At 40.4% G+C, this 16944-nt stretch overlaps 1 protein-coding gene across 1 annotated transcript in view; it reads left to right on the top strand.

The window, feature by feature from the left end:
- The window catches only part of arid5b (AT-rich interaction domain 5B), a 67159-nt gene that overhangs the window by 43672 nt on the left and 6543 nt on the right, over positions 1-16944 (top strand). The window contains exons 5-8 of the mRNA XM_068327515.1: positions 4239-4402; positions 5538-5811; positions 10158-10210; positions 11341-11438. Of these exons, the coding sequence (XP_068183616.1) occupies positions 4239-4402; positions 5538-5811; positions 10158-10210; positions 11341-11438 (589 nt within the window). The remainder of the gene's footprint in view (positions 1-4238; positions 4403-5537; positions 5812-10157; positions 10211-11340; positions 11439-16944) is intronic.

The raw sequence follows: 16944 nt of genomic DNA, 5'->3' as shown, positions 1-16944 counted from the left end.
TCTGTGATTGGTGGAAACCTTTCCACTCATCTGTGTTCTGTAACTTGTTAAGGAGCAACTTTAAATGAACTGAGTTAATGTGTGGTGGACAATTTCAGTCAATCTGTGACTTGTCAGTGTTGTGACACATCAACAACCCCAGTTGTGTGTTCTTTAGAAACCTGGTTTGGGTTCATTTCTGGCATACATTATATCCCACATGTGGTCTGTGTCACAAATAAAATATATATTTTTTAATCTCAGTAAGACATAAGCTGTTTATACAGACTGTAAATTATAAATACTCATCGGTATTGTGATTTAATACATTCTACTCTATCCTGGGGGACATTATGTACTGTACCGACACAGCCGTGTATTTCAACATAAATGTTAGCTTTGGCTGTGGGCCATGCTGATAATTGCTGAGTGGGTGTCAAGACTTTGGTGAATTTGCAACCAAGTGGGATGACAAAATATGTCAAAACATGTTTTTACCCAATAGTTCTTGTTCCAACCATGCTTTACTCCTCCTCCCCCTCCTCTTCATTCATGACTATCTTTGACCTTGGGTCTCATATTGTTGAGAAATTACTGTTTAGAATTAATAGTCAGAGTGAAGATGCTTCGCACATATTTAACTATATGGTGATCTGTGAGTTTAACTGTTTCAAAGTTGGAACATTTTTATTCCTCGGCGCATTTTGTTTAATTATTAACATTCATAACAGCCTTGGTACTCATTTCTAAAATATCACGTCTAAGGAGATTATAGAGAAGTTGGTGTACACTTGTGATAACTGTGGATGGTGCTTTGAGCTGCATGCTAACATGCTCACGGTGGTGCTGACATAAATTTGTTATATTCTAACATAAATTGCACTAAAATCAATCGATCAATCAATCAATCAACCTTTATTTGTATAGCGCTTAATCACATAAATTGAGGATTGTATATACCAGCGATTTATGTCTGCAGGTATTTGACCGAAGAAAACGTTATTGAGATATTTTTCAGTTTGGACTCTGATGTTACCGGACTGACCGACCTTTGACCCTTTCTACCACCATGATAGTATAGTAGTCGACCTCTGCGCAAATCTGTAGTAATGATTATTTCAATTAAGATATATTCCAATCTGTAATAGGATCGGACAAGTCACCTGCCAATTATTATCTTTTGTTTCAGAGCTTTTCATTTCGCCCATGAAATACAAAACAAACAAAAAAAAAGTGTGCCAACAGAACCATCCCCCGAGCGTCAGCTTTAATGAGGACGTTTCAATCCGCCATCCTTTAAAAAGACAGTCATTATGTGAACACATGTAGATATTGAGCTTTTTCTTCACTCATTTTTTTTGTGAGCGTTATCCGCCGAGGCATCAATCAGTCGAATTCTCCAGTCGGGTGATGCGTCTCTCCATTCCCAGCAGCCTCTCAATCAATCAGTCTGTTTTATTGTGGTTCCCTGTGGCTCTACTCTGTTGATGCATAGAACCATCAAAACTCTTCCAGAGCTTTCTCTAATGAATTTTCATTATCATTGACATTAACCGAATGGCAGTGAAACAGGGCTATTAGGGTTATATTAGATTGAATTTGAGGGGTGAGAAATTGTTAGACAAAGCCACGTTCGAGCTGAGAGAGATGAAGTCGTCGGGCTTTAACTCTTGTTGCCAAAGCCACTTCCATGACTCGAGGGTTGAACTCTGTGACATGATGGATTCACACCCCAGGGGAATAGCCCTCACCTGCATTTATGCTTCTGTACCTGTGTGTCTGCGGATGTTATGTATTTATTGTCCATCTTTGTGGAATGTGTGTGTGAAGGAGAAGGAAAGAGGTCCTGCTGTGTCATTTAAAGGCCCGAGTCAAAGTCGTCATGTCAATGACCCAGATCAGCAGAAACCACTGACCGGGACACAAGCAACTCCACGGGGAGCAAAATCTTTTTTTTAAACACATTTTTAAACTGTTCCACCCAGGAACATGTATACTTTAATTATCTCTGTCTTTACAAGTGCAGTGACAAAAACACTTCATGCCCACAGATAGGTAAAAATATCACACACACACATCCCTCCTCCGGTGCCGTGAAGCTCAACAATAATGATACCTTCTTTTTTTAAAATTTCATTTTACGGAGTATAGATGTTTATGTTCCCGCTACAGAAAATCAATCAGCTCAGAGTCGGACCATGTTTGATTTCCTTTGTGTTATACTAAAGCTGATGACTCCTCCTTTATGCAACAGAGCAGATCAGCAGTTCTGCACAACTTCTGCCGCAGAGAAATGCTCCCCAGTCGACCTTGTGAGCCTGTTTGTGTGCGTTTTTTATTTTATTTTATTTTTATTTTTTTTTCAAAAAAAAAGGCACGGATCCCGGTTTGAAGTTTCATCTGCTCGGGTTGCTGAAGTGCGTTTGGGGTCGTCTTCTGTCGATAAGTCAATGAGTCTAACATCACTCGCCGCCGTGTCGCCGCGTGTTAGGCCGCAGTGTTTTGCTGTAATTGCAGTTTTTTCTTACGCAGCAGTGTTTGACCTGATGAAAAATGTAAACAGACAGGCAGGTTATGTAACTCTGAATGGAGTGTCAGTGGGGGGGGGGGGGGTTGGTTGTGATTTGACTAAAAACAGACTACGTGTGTGACCTCACTTCAGACCTTATGTGACGTTTGTTTAAATGATGTCACATGTCCAAAGGATCAACCCCCTAAGAGTTCAAACCTGCACACATCTGTGGTGTTTTCATCTCACATTCGATGTGTCTTTATCCACTTAACACGTGTTTGTTTGTGTTTGTTTGTTTTAAACACAATCCCAGACATGACAAATTAGCTTGATGTTACATGGCCCTGGTGCATTCAGTGAATGATGTCTATTTTTGTTCTGTATCTTTGTCTATCATTAATGAGTAATTTGTAGAATAAACGAGGCAGTGAGAGCAAATAGAATGAAAAAACACTGAAAGGAGAAACACACCTAGTGCTTTCTAACTAAAGATTACAGTGCTGAAAACTTGTTTTCTTTTTGCCAAAGAGATGGCAAATGCACAACAAATGCCCTTGGAATTTTCCACATGCTGTTTCTCCACAGAGTAGCGGTTGTGAAAATAACACCATGAAGTGATAGGTTGCTGCGCCATGATCAATTTACCCTTTTTTAATGACTGCCTCTTTGTTTTATTCTGCTCTGGTGTTATTGTAACATTTTCTTGATGGGAATTTGATCTGACAAAAATAATAACACAGTGCTCTTGGCAGCGAACAGCCTTGGATGTGATTTAATTGTCATTGCGAATGGAAAGAAAGAATGTTGACGCTGTAAAATATGTGACTAAGCTTGGATTATTTGAAGTTCTCTCTCTCCTTTGAGCTTATCTCTGTTTGTGTTGCTGCATGGAGGCGAGGCCCAGTGCCAAGAAGTTACATTACATTTGCAGGTTGACATAAATGTGGGTGTACAAAGGACTTGGAGGCCTTAAATACTTTATTGTGTGTGTAATGTGAGCCGAGCAATTATATCTGCCAGCCTTTCAAACAAAGAGCTCCTATCAGGCAGGTTCATGTGTTTTTAATTAACGCTGTTCGACTTTAAGACATGAGCAGACTAAACAGGGAACCAGAGCCATGACCATCAGCACGTCTGAGGTGCTTTACAGTAATGTAATTCTTTATGATGCCGATAATGAGGTGATAACTGTGAAAGTCCTGCTATGAAAAATAAGAAAAAGGCAACCATATTAAATATGTTGTTGTGGTTACCAGCACATGAATACTCTGACTGAGAGCATCTGCATTGAATATATCTCTCAGCACCGACAGTTTGTTTAAAATATCTCTCTCTTCTTGTGGGTTCACGGGTTAACCAACATCTGTCATTTACATTATTATTCTAATGGGTTCACAGTTACGAGACCTTCATCTGAAATACATCTGTCTAAATAGAAAATAGAGTTTCTCTGTTAGGCTGAGGAGGAACTTGATCATTGGTTGACCGGCATTCAGAGCAATGTTGCACTCGTCCAATTTAAAAATAACTAGCTACAGGCTAGCAGGACTGTGAAATTCCTCTCTTGATTGTTCCTGTCATGTAGACTCTTCTCAAGCTGCGTTAGAAGGGAATTTATTTTAGTCTACAAATGTTTCAGTATCTCTGTTATTCAAAGTCGTGTAAATAGAGATTGTATCACGCCAGGCTTGAGGAATGTCTCCGTTTGAAACCGATGTTCTCATTGTCGCTGTTTCCTTCCCTTCAGCTCCAAACCTGAAGGGGCGACCTCGGAAGAAGAAGCTATCTATCTCTCAGAGGAGGGACTCCCAGGGTCAGGCTCAGGCTCAGGGGTCCTCGGGGTCAACCCAGGGGTCAACAGCAGTGCTGGCACAGGACCCTTGTAGCCCAGAGAGCAAGATTACTACAAAGGTAAAAACAAAAAAAGATGTGAGGAGTTAAAATTAAGAAAGAAGATCAAACAAATTAGAGGGGTGACCTAATAATATAATTATGCCAATTTATTATGCCAATGTTTGTTTATCGGTCAAAAAAAAAAGAAGCAATAAATCCTCACAGATGAGATTTTTTTAAATTAAAGAAATTACTTGAATTGATTATCAAAAATATTTGCTGAGAATTGATTATCAAAAATATTTGCTGATTTTTCTCTCTCTTTCATTTCATTTTGATACAAATCAATAAGTCATGTTTGTGTGTTTCTGGATTAGTCATGATCAATGAACACATTTGGATCATTTGTTGTTGGACTTTTCATTGTTTGGGCACTCGAGTATTATGAGGGTCAAACCACAACTGGGACTGTCGCATTTAGGTGCAATGACATAACGGGGAAACTGAGTGCTTTGGCAGAGGTTCACGCTTTCTTAGTGTAATCTATTATATGGATAAATCAGTAATGACAGCATAGTTATGTCGGAGCACTCCCTTAGACGATGTGTCTTTTCTCTTCCCTCAGCCTCCTGATAATCATTTAAACAAGTAGTACAACATGATTCCACAGTGGAACAAGATGTTTTCACTTTGTTTCCACTGCATCTTTCCAAGAGGATTATTATGACTATTGAAGAGTCACTCGGTCACTGCGAAACCCGTGTTATCTTAAGACGAACAGTTTAAATTTGTAGCAGAAACCAGCAAAATTGTTGCATTTCTTTCGAGTGAGATGTTGATCGATTTTTGCAATCCTGTCTTTCTATGGAGCTTCTATCTGACATTGGTTGTAATATTGAAAGTGAAGGAAATATTTACCCTAAAAGCCCTTGCATGGCTGTTATCCCTATGACCTTGGACAGTTGAATCAATATTAGCAATTCTCTCTCAATGAGTCAGACTAATATGTGGGTAATCTGCGATGACAAGAAGAGCTGCTCCATTGATAATCAATGAGAGGCCGCCTCTGTGGCCTGCAAGAACATTCGTTTTGCGCTCGAATCAAAACTAATTTCATCCCGTCTGACATCATTTGAATGATGCTCTGTTACTGGCTTCAATCTTCATCTGAAGGTACATCCAGTGACTGTTATTTACCATCTCCCGTTTGCAGGTCAAACCCAACTGTAAAGCTGTACCCAACGGAAAAATAACCCCGACGGCCAAACCTAAGGCCAACGGCCTCAGCAAGAAGTCCTCGTCTGAGGAGAAGGAGAGAGGGAAGGACAAGGAAAAGGAGGAGAGGAGCGAGAAGGAGGAGAAGAAAGAGGAGGAAACAGCAGAGGAGAGCAGAGCGGAGGAGCAGGCGTTCTTAGTAGACCTCTACAAGTACATGAAAGAAAGAGACACGCCCATTGAGAGGATCCCCTTCCTCGGCTTCAAACAGAGTGAGTAGGACAACTTGTTCTCTTATTCCCTGCCTGGCAGTGTTTAAACAATGATAAGTTTGCATGGGTACGTTTTACTTCGGCTGCTGCATTATTTCAACATACTTGTACTGCAGAGAGGAAACAGATGTCCGTGTTTCATATCGCGTTTTTTTTCAGATATCAGAGTCAAACTGCACTCTGGAAGTTTTACAAGTCATTGAAAACCACACAGGGAGGATTTTAATCAGACTGGATTTTAATAAGCACCTCTGACAATGTTATCTAGACACCCCCCAACCCTCTGTGTTCAGATGAGAAACCAGTAGTTGAAATCACGCCAGAATTAAAGAAAGGATATGACTGCCAACCACCGCCAGCATTAACTCCAAAAGTTACTAAATTACGCATCAGTCGAAAAGCAATAGAAGATACGTTCAATCTGCAGCTGTAATAAACTAAAGGTGTAATTGTCTGTGTGAAAAATCACATCTAGCGGTTAGTTAGAGACCCGGGAGGCTCTCTGTCAGAGCACATTTGGAGAGAATATCTACTCGCTCCTGTCAGAGCCGTTTCCTGTGAAGGCCAAGAACGTCCTCTAAGAGCGGTAGACAAACTTTTTACATGCATGGGAAACACGTCCACCCCCCAGATAAAAGATTTGTAATGTAGGTCGGGCGCTTAGCTTGCACTTGGTGTGCACGGCACAATGAGGAGAATCTCGCACGTAAACATCAAAAAAAAAGGGGGGGGGGCTGCACTCCGGTCTCTTGAAACTGAAGAAGTGCATTTGTTTTACGCGTTTGATCTCCAGGCAAACGCTCGTGGAAACGCAAGCTCTCATCTCAAATTGTGTTTTTTAAATTGCACTTCTTTCTTACTCCTGTACTCAAAGAAGGAAATCACATTTGCATTCATGTCAAACAAGCTGCGGAAGGATTTAGCCATAACATAGCACGGCAGCAAATTAATGAGAAAGCGAGAGAGAGAGAGAGAGAGAGAGAGAGAGAGAGAGAGACAGAGATGTATTGAATTTAATGGTGACAGTTTATAGCACAGTAAAAGTCATTCCTCTCAGTTCTTACATGAAGGTAAAGCTGTGGTCTCCTCCACTCAACTAACCTCACCGTGGTATTTTGACAATCCTTTCATCTTGACTGCAGACATGTTGTTGCTTAAATAGGTCATTGTGGTTGACGGGGAAAGAGAGGGAGTGTAGAAAGGGAGAGAGAGAGAGAATTTCATACCCAACGTGTTGCTTTTAGTCACCGTTTCTCGGTTTGAACCCAGACTGAAGTCGAGGTCCACATGCCAACTGCTTTACATACAGAGCATGCTTTGAATCTCAAACCCAGACACATCATAAGCAAGGCCCTCATTAATGGTGAAATCATGCTGTTTAAACTTCGTCCTTGGCAGCAAGCGCACATCAGCACATGTAAAGAGGAAGGGAAAAAAAAAAAGGAAAACACATCATAATTAATACAACAAACCCTTAGATGTAATCAGGCCCTGTTTTAATTTTCTTGCCTTTAAACTTACTACAAATGCATTTGAATATAAAAGAACTTGCGCTCCCCACAGAAATTGAATTTGTGTTATTTTGGTTTCGTTTGAGCAATAATCTTTTCATGAAGTTATCTGGAGTTGAACAAAGCAACAGATGGTTGAATGATTTACCAGACTCACGCAGGCATTGTTGGACCGGCCACTAAAATGTCCATAAACGCTATCTGAATTCCAACACGGACTACACAGTACACTCATCTCCTAGCCATGGAGGGTTATCCGGATTTTTTATCACTGCAATCACGACGGCCCAGAAGAAGAGATATTAACCTTAAGTGGCTCGTAACATATATTAAACCAGTCATTCGCATTTGGGCGCTTTAACAAAGCTTCCATTTGTTTTCTTGAAGAATTTATGTATCGCTTCATGGTTTACAGCCATAAAACACCTTTGTGCAAAGATTTTATTTTCAACACATCAGCCTCTTAACTCCACGTCTAATGGTTTACTGTCATGAGAAAGAAAACCAGCAAATCTTCGCATCTGAATAACAGAGTTAAAAAAAAACCCCTTAATCTTTTAAACCTTTCAGTATTCTGTGTAGTTTTTGTAAATTTATAAATTATGACGGCTTCCTAAGGAGATTTGTTCTGTTTATTTATTTATTTATTTTGCCTGAATAACACTGAAAAACTGAAACGTATTTCGTGACAAAAGTTGAAACATTTTTCACGTTTGAAGAACTGGATCAAAATAACGTTTGGCATTTTTCAGTATTTCTGCCAGAAAAAAAAAAAAAAAAACGGAAAAGATTTTTAAAACTCTATTGGAGGTTATTCTTTTTATATCAACAGACCAATGACTTCAGTTGTAAAGCATTTTTCTTCACTGCTTATACCTACTATATGAAATGCCTCAAGATAGTTCTGTTCCACAGTTCATGATTGAGTTTTTTGTGAAAGGAAAATGTGAGTCTGAATTACTTCAGTAAAAAAAAACCATTCATACAGCCTGAATGCACACTAGCACCTGAATCATAGGAAATGACAAAAAGTGTTTGGCCGTTAGATTCGAACAGCAGAACAGTCGGGGGGGGGGGGCACTTTTATGCAGCAGTTTATTCATGTCAGCCACTGTCCTTCTATTTTTTATCACTTGGTTAATATTGACTTTGCCCTACAGCTGCTGAAGTTGTATAGATACAGCGCTTTATAGAAATGAGAGGAAGAGCGTGGATAGAACTGGAATCAAACACTGGTAGTTGCGACTAAATTGCATAAATGATTTCGAAATCAGAACTGTGTGTGTGTGTGTGTGTATGTGTGTTTCAGATGCTTTTGTACTGCATTGCTCACAATCACATATTGTGGAACATCATTTCCAATTTGTCTCCCTCTTTCTGCCTTGTTGTCTAATTGCCATGCCATCGGTGTGTCATTGAGGCAGCATTGTGTTCCTGTTTTGTCATCCTTATCTCCACGATAATTGCCCCTGCCAAATAGAGGGGAATTAAGAAAAGAAATTGCTAATGATGAAACATCTAAGAAAAGGCATGTTCGCTCATTTCCTTTATCTGTTCGGTTGGCTCCCTGTCCCGTGTGCTATTGTCTTAATTACAGTCGATGCATAACACACTGGTGAAATTCCCCATTTTTCTGTGTCTACTGTCAGAAAGCACAATACACTGGAGTGCTCAGTTCAAATAGAAAAACCTACCCTGCTCCCTTTGTTATTCAACCCGTTCATTGACAACAGTTGCAGAGAGGAGGGAAGGAAAAAATCAATGCTGTCAAATGCGTAGATAGGAAAATGTCATTTTGACAAATGCAAGGCTTTGTGTACGCACAGATTGAATTTTGATGGATTTCTCCCCAGGCGAGGCCTCCTTTTTTTATTTATAGGCTTTCATATAAAAATGTTAAACAATGATGTTACAGAAAGCAAATACAAATGTCATTGGCACAAAATGTCCCCCAATGAACTTGTGGTTCTTTGTTTGTGGAAAATATTTTTCTTTCAAAGATAGACAGCCATTTCAAGCATTTCTGAAAGCATAGCAGGCTATTTTTAGGGGAAATGTTACACAAGGCAGGCATTTTTGATGTGGCCGTGTGTATGCATGGACAAATCAATGCAAATGATTTTGCATTAGTTCAGACAGAATTGGTAGCGTGTTGCCAAGTGTTTTATGGCTGTAAGTGTTTTCATTCATGCCCTTTGTGCTGCTGCTAACAGCTAACAAATCACCCAGTCAGAGTGGAGCATGAGCTGAATCCATCACACCAGTGTCTGTCTGTCTGTCTGTCTGTGTCTGTCTGTCAATGGGTCTGTCTGTGTCTCTGTCTCTCTGTTTCTCAGTCTGTCCTTCTCTCTCTCTGTCTCTGTCTCTGTCTCTCTCTCTCTCTCTGTTTTGTTCCACTGATCCTTAATAAGTGCTTTGATAATAAAGTTGAACATAATCTAACTTCACAGCGATAGTTACTGCTTCCTTTGCAACTTTAGATTTCTTCTGAAATATATCTGCTCATAAAACATGTTGTTGTTTCAGCTGCACCTTTTAAATGTCACTGGCAGGCTGGTGCTGTAAGCTGATAATTTAATATCTAATGACTCTCAAAGAGCTCTTTCCGCATGGGGAGTATTTTTGTACATCAAGTACATTTTACTGGTCACACTTAAATATAAACTCATAATGGCCTGTTTATTCATTTTGGTTTGACTCTTTTGGTTCCAAATGATCTAAATACTACCTCCAGTGTGTTTCTGTGCTGTAATGACTGCACATGACGTCATGTGTTTCAGCTTAAGTCTTTTCCCAGCGTTCCTGATTGTCTTGTTTGTCTTCTGTCTCCCTCAGTCAACCTTTGGACTATGTTTCAAGCTGCTCAAAAACTCGGAGGATATGAATTGGTAAGTATTCACATGTGTGGCAAGATATTCCATCTCTTTCGTCCAGGTCCCTCCCTTCCCTCCTTTCCCTATACTCCCCCGCTCTCTGCTCCCCTCCTCCTGATGCCTTCCTCTTCTTTTGTCTTTTTTCCTCTATTATGTCTTTCTCCTGCATCCAGTCCTACTTCCATGTCTTTTCTTTTCCTGCCCTCCTTTTGCCCTTTTGAGATCACACACTTCTTTTCCAAATAGAAATTCTTGCTCAGAGACACATTCAGCAGAAAAAGAAGAGAAAAAAAAATTAAGCCATTTTGTCAAAAAAAACCCCTTGAAGTGGAAAACACATGTTCCTCTGCCCTGCGCTGGTCACAAGGAAATTAGTGAAATTGCTCATTTTTTCCCATGTTGGAGATGAGGAGAAATGCACATATGTATCCAAAAAAAAGTGTGTATGACCTTTGAGTTTGCACACACTCACACACACCCACCCACACACACACACACACACACACACACCCCGAGTGAGTCAGAAATAATTGTGTCGAAAGGTATTTAACTTGGCAGCTTTACCTGCCATTGATTCATTCACTTTTCATGTGTGACTTCCTTCCAAAGTCGGCGTTTGATCTTCGGTTATCTGTTACTTTGCCATCTCTGCCTCTTCATTAGCTAACGGGGGCTATATTATCCAAACAGACAGCCAGATCAAACCATAAACCGGATACAGCTCTAGTAATGGCAGCTCATATCCTTTTTAAACCCCCCCTCCTCATATCTGCAGCTGATTATCTCACGTTTCATGTCAAGGCTTTGTTAGCAGCCTGGAGTTTTGTGTTTTGCGCTGTAGCCTGTCATCCGTTATGGGATGAGGGGTTGTAGCGGGAACAACTGGCTGCATAATGTTAACAGAACTTATTATGTTAGAGAATTGAGTATTGAGGATACAATAACTGGAACATTGTGACTCAATAACTCCCTAAGACCTCAGAATGATGTCAACTGCGGATGTTTTTCTCCTGTTTCTCTGATTTTTTTTTCCAATTCCCCTCACTCGACCTTCAACTCCCCCCCCACCCCCCCGTCATCCTTTTGCCTCCCTTTTTTTTTTGTCTTTGTCTTATCACTTTTCATCTTCTCATCCATCCCTCCAGATCACCGTCCGTAGACAGTGGAAGCATGTGTATGATGAATTGGGTGGGAACCCCAGCAGCACAAGCGCTGCCACGTGTACAAGGAGACACTACGAGAGGTGAGTTATCATGTTCAGCAGTTACATATGACACGTTATTGCTATACACGCAAGAATGGAGCTGTTTTGCTTTGCCTGAAGTGGGTGAATTCCCCCCACAGCTGCATCGAATATGATTTCACAATGCTTTATTCATAACATCAGGACACTACAAGGCAAATATGGACCTTATTCTGGGGAACCAAAAGCATTTACACATATGTGCAGAATAGTTTGCAAATCATTCCCCACAGTTTCTGTCTCACTGTTGTGGCATTCAATTTTAAAAGTGTTACAAAATGCCTTCCGTATGGACAGATCCATTGTCTTAGGATGGATTGATTAAATTTGCAGCACTAAGGAACCAATTAAACTCCATCCAAGCCAGAAAAAAAAAAGATTTAAAAGCTCAAAATGACTGTAAAGTTTTGAATTATTAACTGACCTACATGGATACTGATATAATATAACCCTGTTTTTCTTCTATATCTTCAATGCAAGCTCACAGAGCTGCATCCAAGATATGAAAACACCGCTTTAATGTATTCATCTAATCATTCAGTCAGATACTGCAGCATTTTTAAACCACCACATTAGAATCACTCAGATGGTATTACCAAACCAGAGCAAGCATATGGATATGATCCCGGGGGAGCTGTGTGCGCGGCTGCTTGTGCACACTCACGCAACCACAATCGCACAAATGCACACATGCACACTATTCCAAGGTTAAACAAATGCCAAATACAATCTTCCCAACAAGAGATAAGCAGTCACTCATGAGCCAGGACATTCCTGCAGGCCAGCGACCCTCTCTGCATCCCTCCGGCTGCTGCAGTTTCATGCATCAGTGCAAGTCTCACACACACACACACACACACACACACACATACACAGTCACACCTGTCAGCAATACAACAATACACCGGCAGTGCCATATGAAAGAGCAAGGCAGCTTCATATTGTGTGGAGATTGCATGGTGTAAGCGAATTCGCAAGAAGAGGAAGTGTTGGCTGGAGAGGCTTTCCAGGAAATATGCGAAACCATAGGTGTGAGGAGTGTAACGTTTGGTGTGTTGTGTGCCTTTAAATGTTCTGCTGAGGGTGCTTATTGTGTTTATACATATATAAAGGCAGAGCTGATGCACAGTAGAGCTCCTTGTTTCCTCATCCTAATAATAGATACGATTTTCACCAGAGATTAGAGCTGGCCCAATATCTTTATTTTTTTTATTTTTTTTACTGCAAGTGACACATAATATGTCTCAGATTCTTGTTTAGAGACTGTTTATCTTTGAAGACGGTATGATATGTGCACAAGGTCTGTTTGTGAGGTGTGAGTGGATTCATAGTAAGGCTGGGTGGGATGCATCTTCTGCGAGAGGCGCTCAGGTGTGACTGCTGCTTCGCTGGCCTTTCCCTCTCTCAAGCCACCGAGATACAGCTTAGAGAAAATAATGCTGAATCAATACAAAGCAATAATGTCCACACACTGCAGTGAATATCAGACTGACGGAGAGGGAAGGTGTAATCGGGAGGGGTGGGGATGATGTGTGTGTGTGTGTGTGTGTGAGAAAGAGAGACAGAGAGAGTGAGAGAGATCAGCTGAAGCTGAGCAAGTTTCCATTCAGGGAATAATTTTAGCTGAGCCTTGGTGTTTGGGCTGCTTGGAGGGCAATTAGCTTCATTGTATTAACTCAGCAAACACGGCCATTCTCTCGGCATGATGAATGAGGCTGTTTGTAGGTTCGATGAAGTGTGTGTTTGCTCCCCAGAGGCGTCTTTGTTTCCACCTTTAATCATTACTCAATGTGCTACAGAAATATAATTCACAAGTAGGAATGTACAGTGTACAACCAGGACCAGCGCTTGTGTTTTCCTCTCCTGTCTGGAAGATTGCAACTGATTCGTCTCGGCGGGCCGAAGTAGAGCAGGAAATAAAAGAGTCCGAAGCCAGCAGGAAGAAGAAAACAAACAATATTGCATGTTTTAATTGCTTTAAATGAGGTAGATAATATTGCATTCAGCTCTCATTTTAAATTATACACGTACAGCAATGCCTCTGTAACCCAAAGGATAAAATCATATGAAACAGTTTCCTAGGAGATGTTATTGTGAAAGATGGAGCCAGGCATATAATCGGTGTACTTATGCTGTCCAGGAACAGTTGGTAATCACTGAGTAATGGAGTTACAAAAGTGAAATTGAACAGGAGATAACCTCAGCTAATTGTCATTTCCAAAGTTACTGTTTTTTAGTGGCAGAGTGCATTCATTAGCGCGCTGGGAGAAATCAATGCAGAAGTGTCCGAGCCAAGGTCTGCTGCTGCAGCTACAGGGAAGCTTTAATGATATTTATTTAAACCGTTTCCTGAGATTAGCTGTCAGGCCCCAGCGCTCTGAATTAAAAATGAGGTCATGAAAAAGATGGCATCAATAACCTTGAAATAGACTGCCTTTTGCTTCTGTGCTGTGCCATTTTCTCTGTGCTCCCCCCCCCACCCCCCCCCCCGCACTGCCTGCCTTGCATTTCATGCTGTTTCTTTCATTATACAGGTCAGCGCCTTTTAACAGCTCCTTCATATTTAAACTTCCTGGTTTCCTACATGATCTTTTGTTACAGAAACATCGCATTTCACAATCGCTGCTCATTTTGCGTCTGTGACAGATTTCTAATATCTCACCATGCTTTGGCACTCTAATGTAATTGCACGACAGGGTTGGTTTTGGGTGTGGGAGGGGTTTTTTCGAGGGGGGTATCCATGGCAACAGAGAAACTATTTAGAATAATTTGCTATTTAAAATCTCTGAGGTTTGGGGCAACAGAGGAGAGTGCAGATGAGGGCTTTTGGATTAGCTCACTTCATCTTAAAAGTATTAGATGTTTGCCAGATGTTCTGTACAGAGTAGAGTCTGAGGCCTGTGAAATATTCTCCGGCTCAGATCATGCAGATATCTGAGTGTTTTTTTCTTCTTCTTTTCTTTTTTTTTCTCTCTTTTTTTAAAGACAGATGCATGCCTGCTCCAATTTTAGTCGACTAGATGTTTTATTGATTCAGCCTTTATTCATTCCTCCTGGTATCGATGTTCTTCTATAGTAAGTAAAGCTGCTTTCCAGATACAAAAATACTTGTGGTACTCATAATTATTATGAAACCTTGAATTATAATCGAGGGTTTGGATGAGAGACAAAAAGCCGGAGTATATTTTTTAATATTATTTTGCTGGATCCTCTCTGTCTTGCCGTCGTCAGCGTATCTCTGCTTTGCCCTTGATGTACTGCAGATACATCAAATACGGGGCGTTACACTTAAACTTGCCTTTTCTAATAACACAAGGCGAAAAACAGATTTCGGTTCCTTCTGTCTCTTGTTCTGAAATGGAGGGTATCATTGGATTACACAAACACGCCCTAGGGAGAGAGCATCACCTCCACATCCTGCCTGCATTTTTATTCCCAGATCTGAGGGAGGAGGGTGGGAGACGCACGCGACAGATCCGAATAAACAAATATTAATAATTAAATACTAATAAATTCAGGACACCAGAAATAAAGGTGGAGAAGATGGAATATGAGAACATTGTTTCACATTGTCAGCATTCCTTAACACGCCATAAATATGTCTCAACATGCTGTCCACATCAAAAGCCAGTTCTTTGTATAGATGTGACTCTTCTGCTGAATGTGGACTTAAGCGCCAGTGGGAATGCAGCCAAAGAGCTGCATATTCTTTTCACGCTGAAATAGCAGGCTGCTATTTTAACCTCCAAGAGCTGGATGGTTTCCTCAAGACATAATGCTTCATTGAGCATTCGGTGATAAAAACCTATTTTTGCAGCAATCTAACAAATCCCAATATTGGGTAATTTCTTTCCGTGGAATTTAATCAAAAGGTCCAAGCTTGCTCTCCCCAGTGGCGATGAGAAATCTCAAATTACGGCTCTGATGTGTGGCAGGCAATTGACTGTATGAGAATCTATTCAAGTCTACTGAGATTAATAACTAGTTCAGTGCAGCAAATTCAATTAATGACATTCCTGCAGAGATTTCAGTCCATGGTAGGGCAGCAAAGTGGAACATACACTGTATACTCTGAGTGTTACTACATTAATGCAGGTTTGTGCTGAATAGTACACATTTATTTTGAAAGAATTAGCAGTTGAGGCTCACACCTGCTATACTGAACATTTACAGAGAGCTGCAGGAGCAGCTAATGAGAGCAAACCCTTAGGGGAACACTAGAGGTCATTTTAAATCTGGTATTTTCAATCTTGACAAAGGACTTAAGTTTTCATACATTCCTACCCTGCCCTCCTGTTTGAACTGCATGAATGAGGGTCACCTCAAGTGGTTTGGCTTTGAGACAAAAGAAGGGTTTTGAGGCACGAATCCAATGCAGAGGGATCAGCTACAATGTCTGTTTATCCCTCTGCTGGCATCTGGCCTCTCTCTCTGGCAGTCATTGTTTTGCTGTGATGATGCTTAATCACAGAGTTTGGAATGAATTTGAACTTTTTTTTTTTAATATTGTATTTCTCACAGCCTTGTGAAAGTAAGTCATTTTCTTTTCCCTAAATCTTTCTGCAGCCCCTGAGGCTTGTCCACCAGCCCTTTAAATAGTTTCTTTTCCTTTTTTAAGCATAAAGCAGCCCTTGTGATCTTAACACAACACCAGTTAAAATTAATTTCAGCAGGGATGGGAGGGAAATTGTTAAACGGGAACAGCCTGCGGGCTTTTTCCACTTATTTGGTGACTGAGACATTTCTTGGATTCTTGTACAGTGCTTGTTTCTGTAACACAGCACACACATAAGAGCAGCACATTGCTGATAAAGTCACCTTGTTTGTGCCAAGTTGTGTTTTTGCAATTGACGTGCATAAGCACAGACATGCTTGGTTAACAGTTCTGTGTTTTTATGTTATTTATGTGTATGTACACAGTACATAATGTACGTGCCTGTGTATGTATGTATATTTATACATGTATATGTGTGTTTATATAAATGTAGGTGTGTATATAAATATGTATATATGTATACGTGTATGTATACGTGTGTATAAACATGTGTTTATGCACATATGTATATATATATATATATATATATATATATATATAATATAAATACAGCAATGCAGTACTAGTAGTATCTAGTATATATTTAAAACACATTCTGTTGTTTGAATCTTGCTTTACTGCATATTTTTAGTTGCTTGTCATCATCAACATGTAAAATGGCTGCTTAAACAAAAGCCTAGTGATAAATTGGCATGAGAGGAAGTTAAGTATTTATTGACCTCATAAAAATGTTGCCTCTCCTGCTGTAATGAAATTCTTTCCTGGAAACGCTCAGTGCAGCATCCGCCCCCTAGTGGCTCCTGTTGGTAACTACATCTGGCATTCTCAGTAAATGCAGTGCTGAGCTTCAGCCCTCCCACTCCTTCCATGGAGGAAATTGCTACTTATAAATGGTATACTATTATGAGTGCTATGTGACACGATCGCGACTAAGTTATATATACACTGCTT

This window comes from Antennarius striatus, chromosome 11 (genome assembly GCF_040054535.1).
Source record: "Antennarius striatus isolate MH-2024 chromosome 11, ASM4005453v1, whole genome shotgun sequence".
Lineage (NCBI taxonomy): Eukaryota > Metazoa > Chordata > Actinopteri > Lophiiformes > Antennariidae > Antennarius > Antennarius striatus.
The sequence above is the reverse complement of the archived record's forward strand: the minus strand, read 5'-3'. Positions and strand labels throughout refer to the sequence as shown.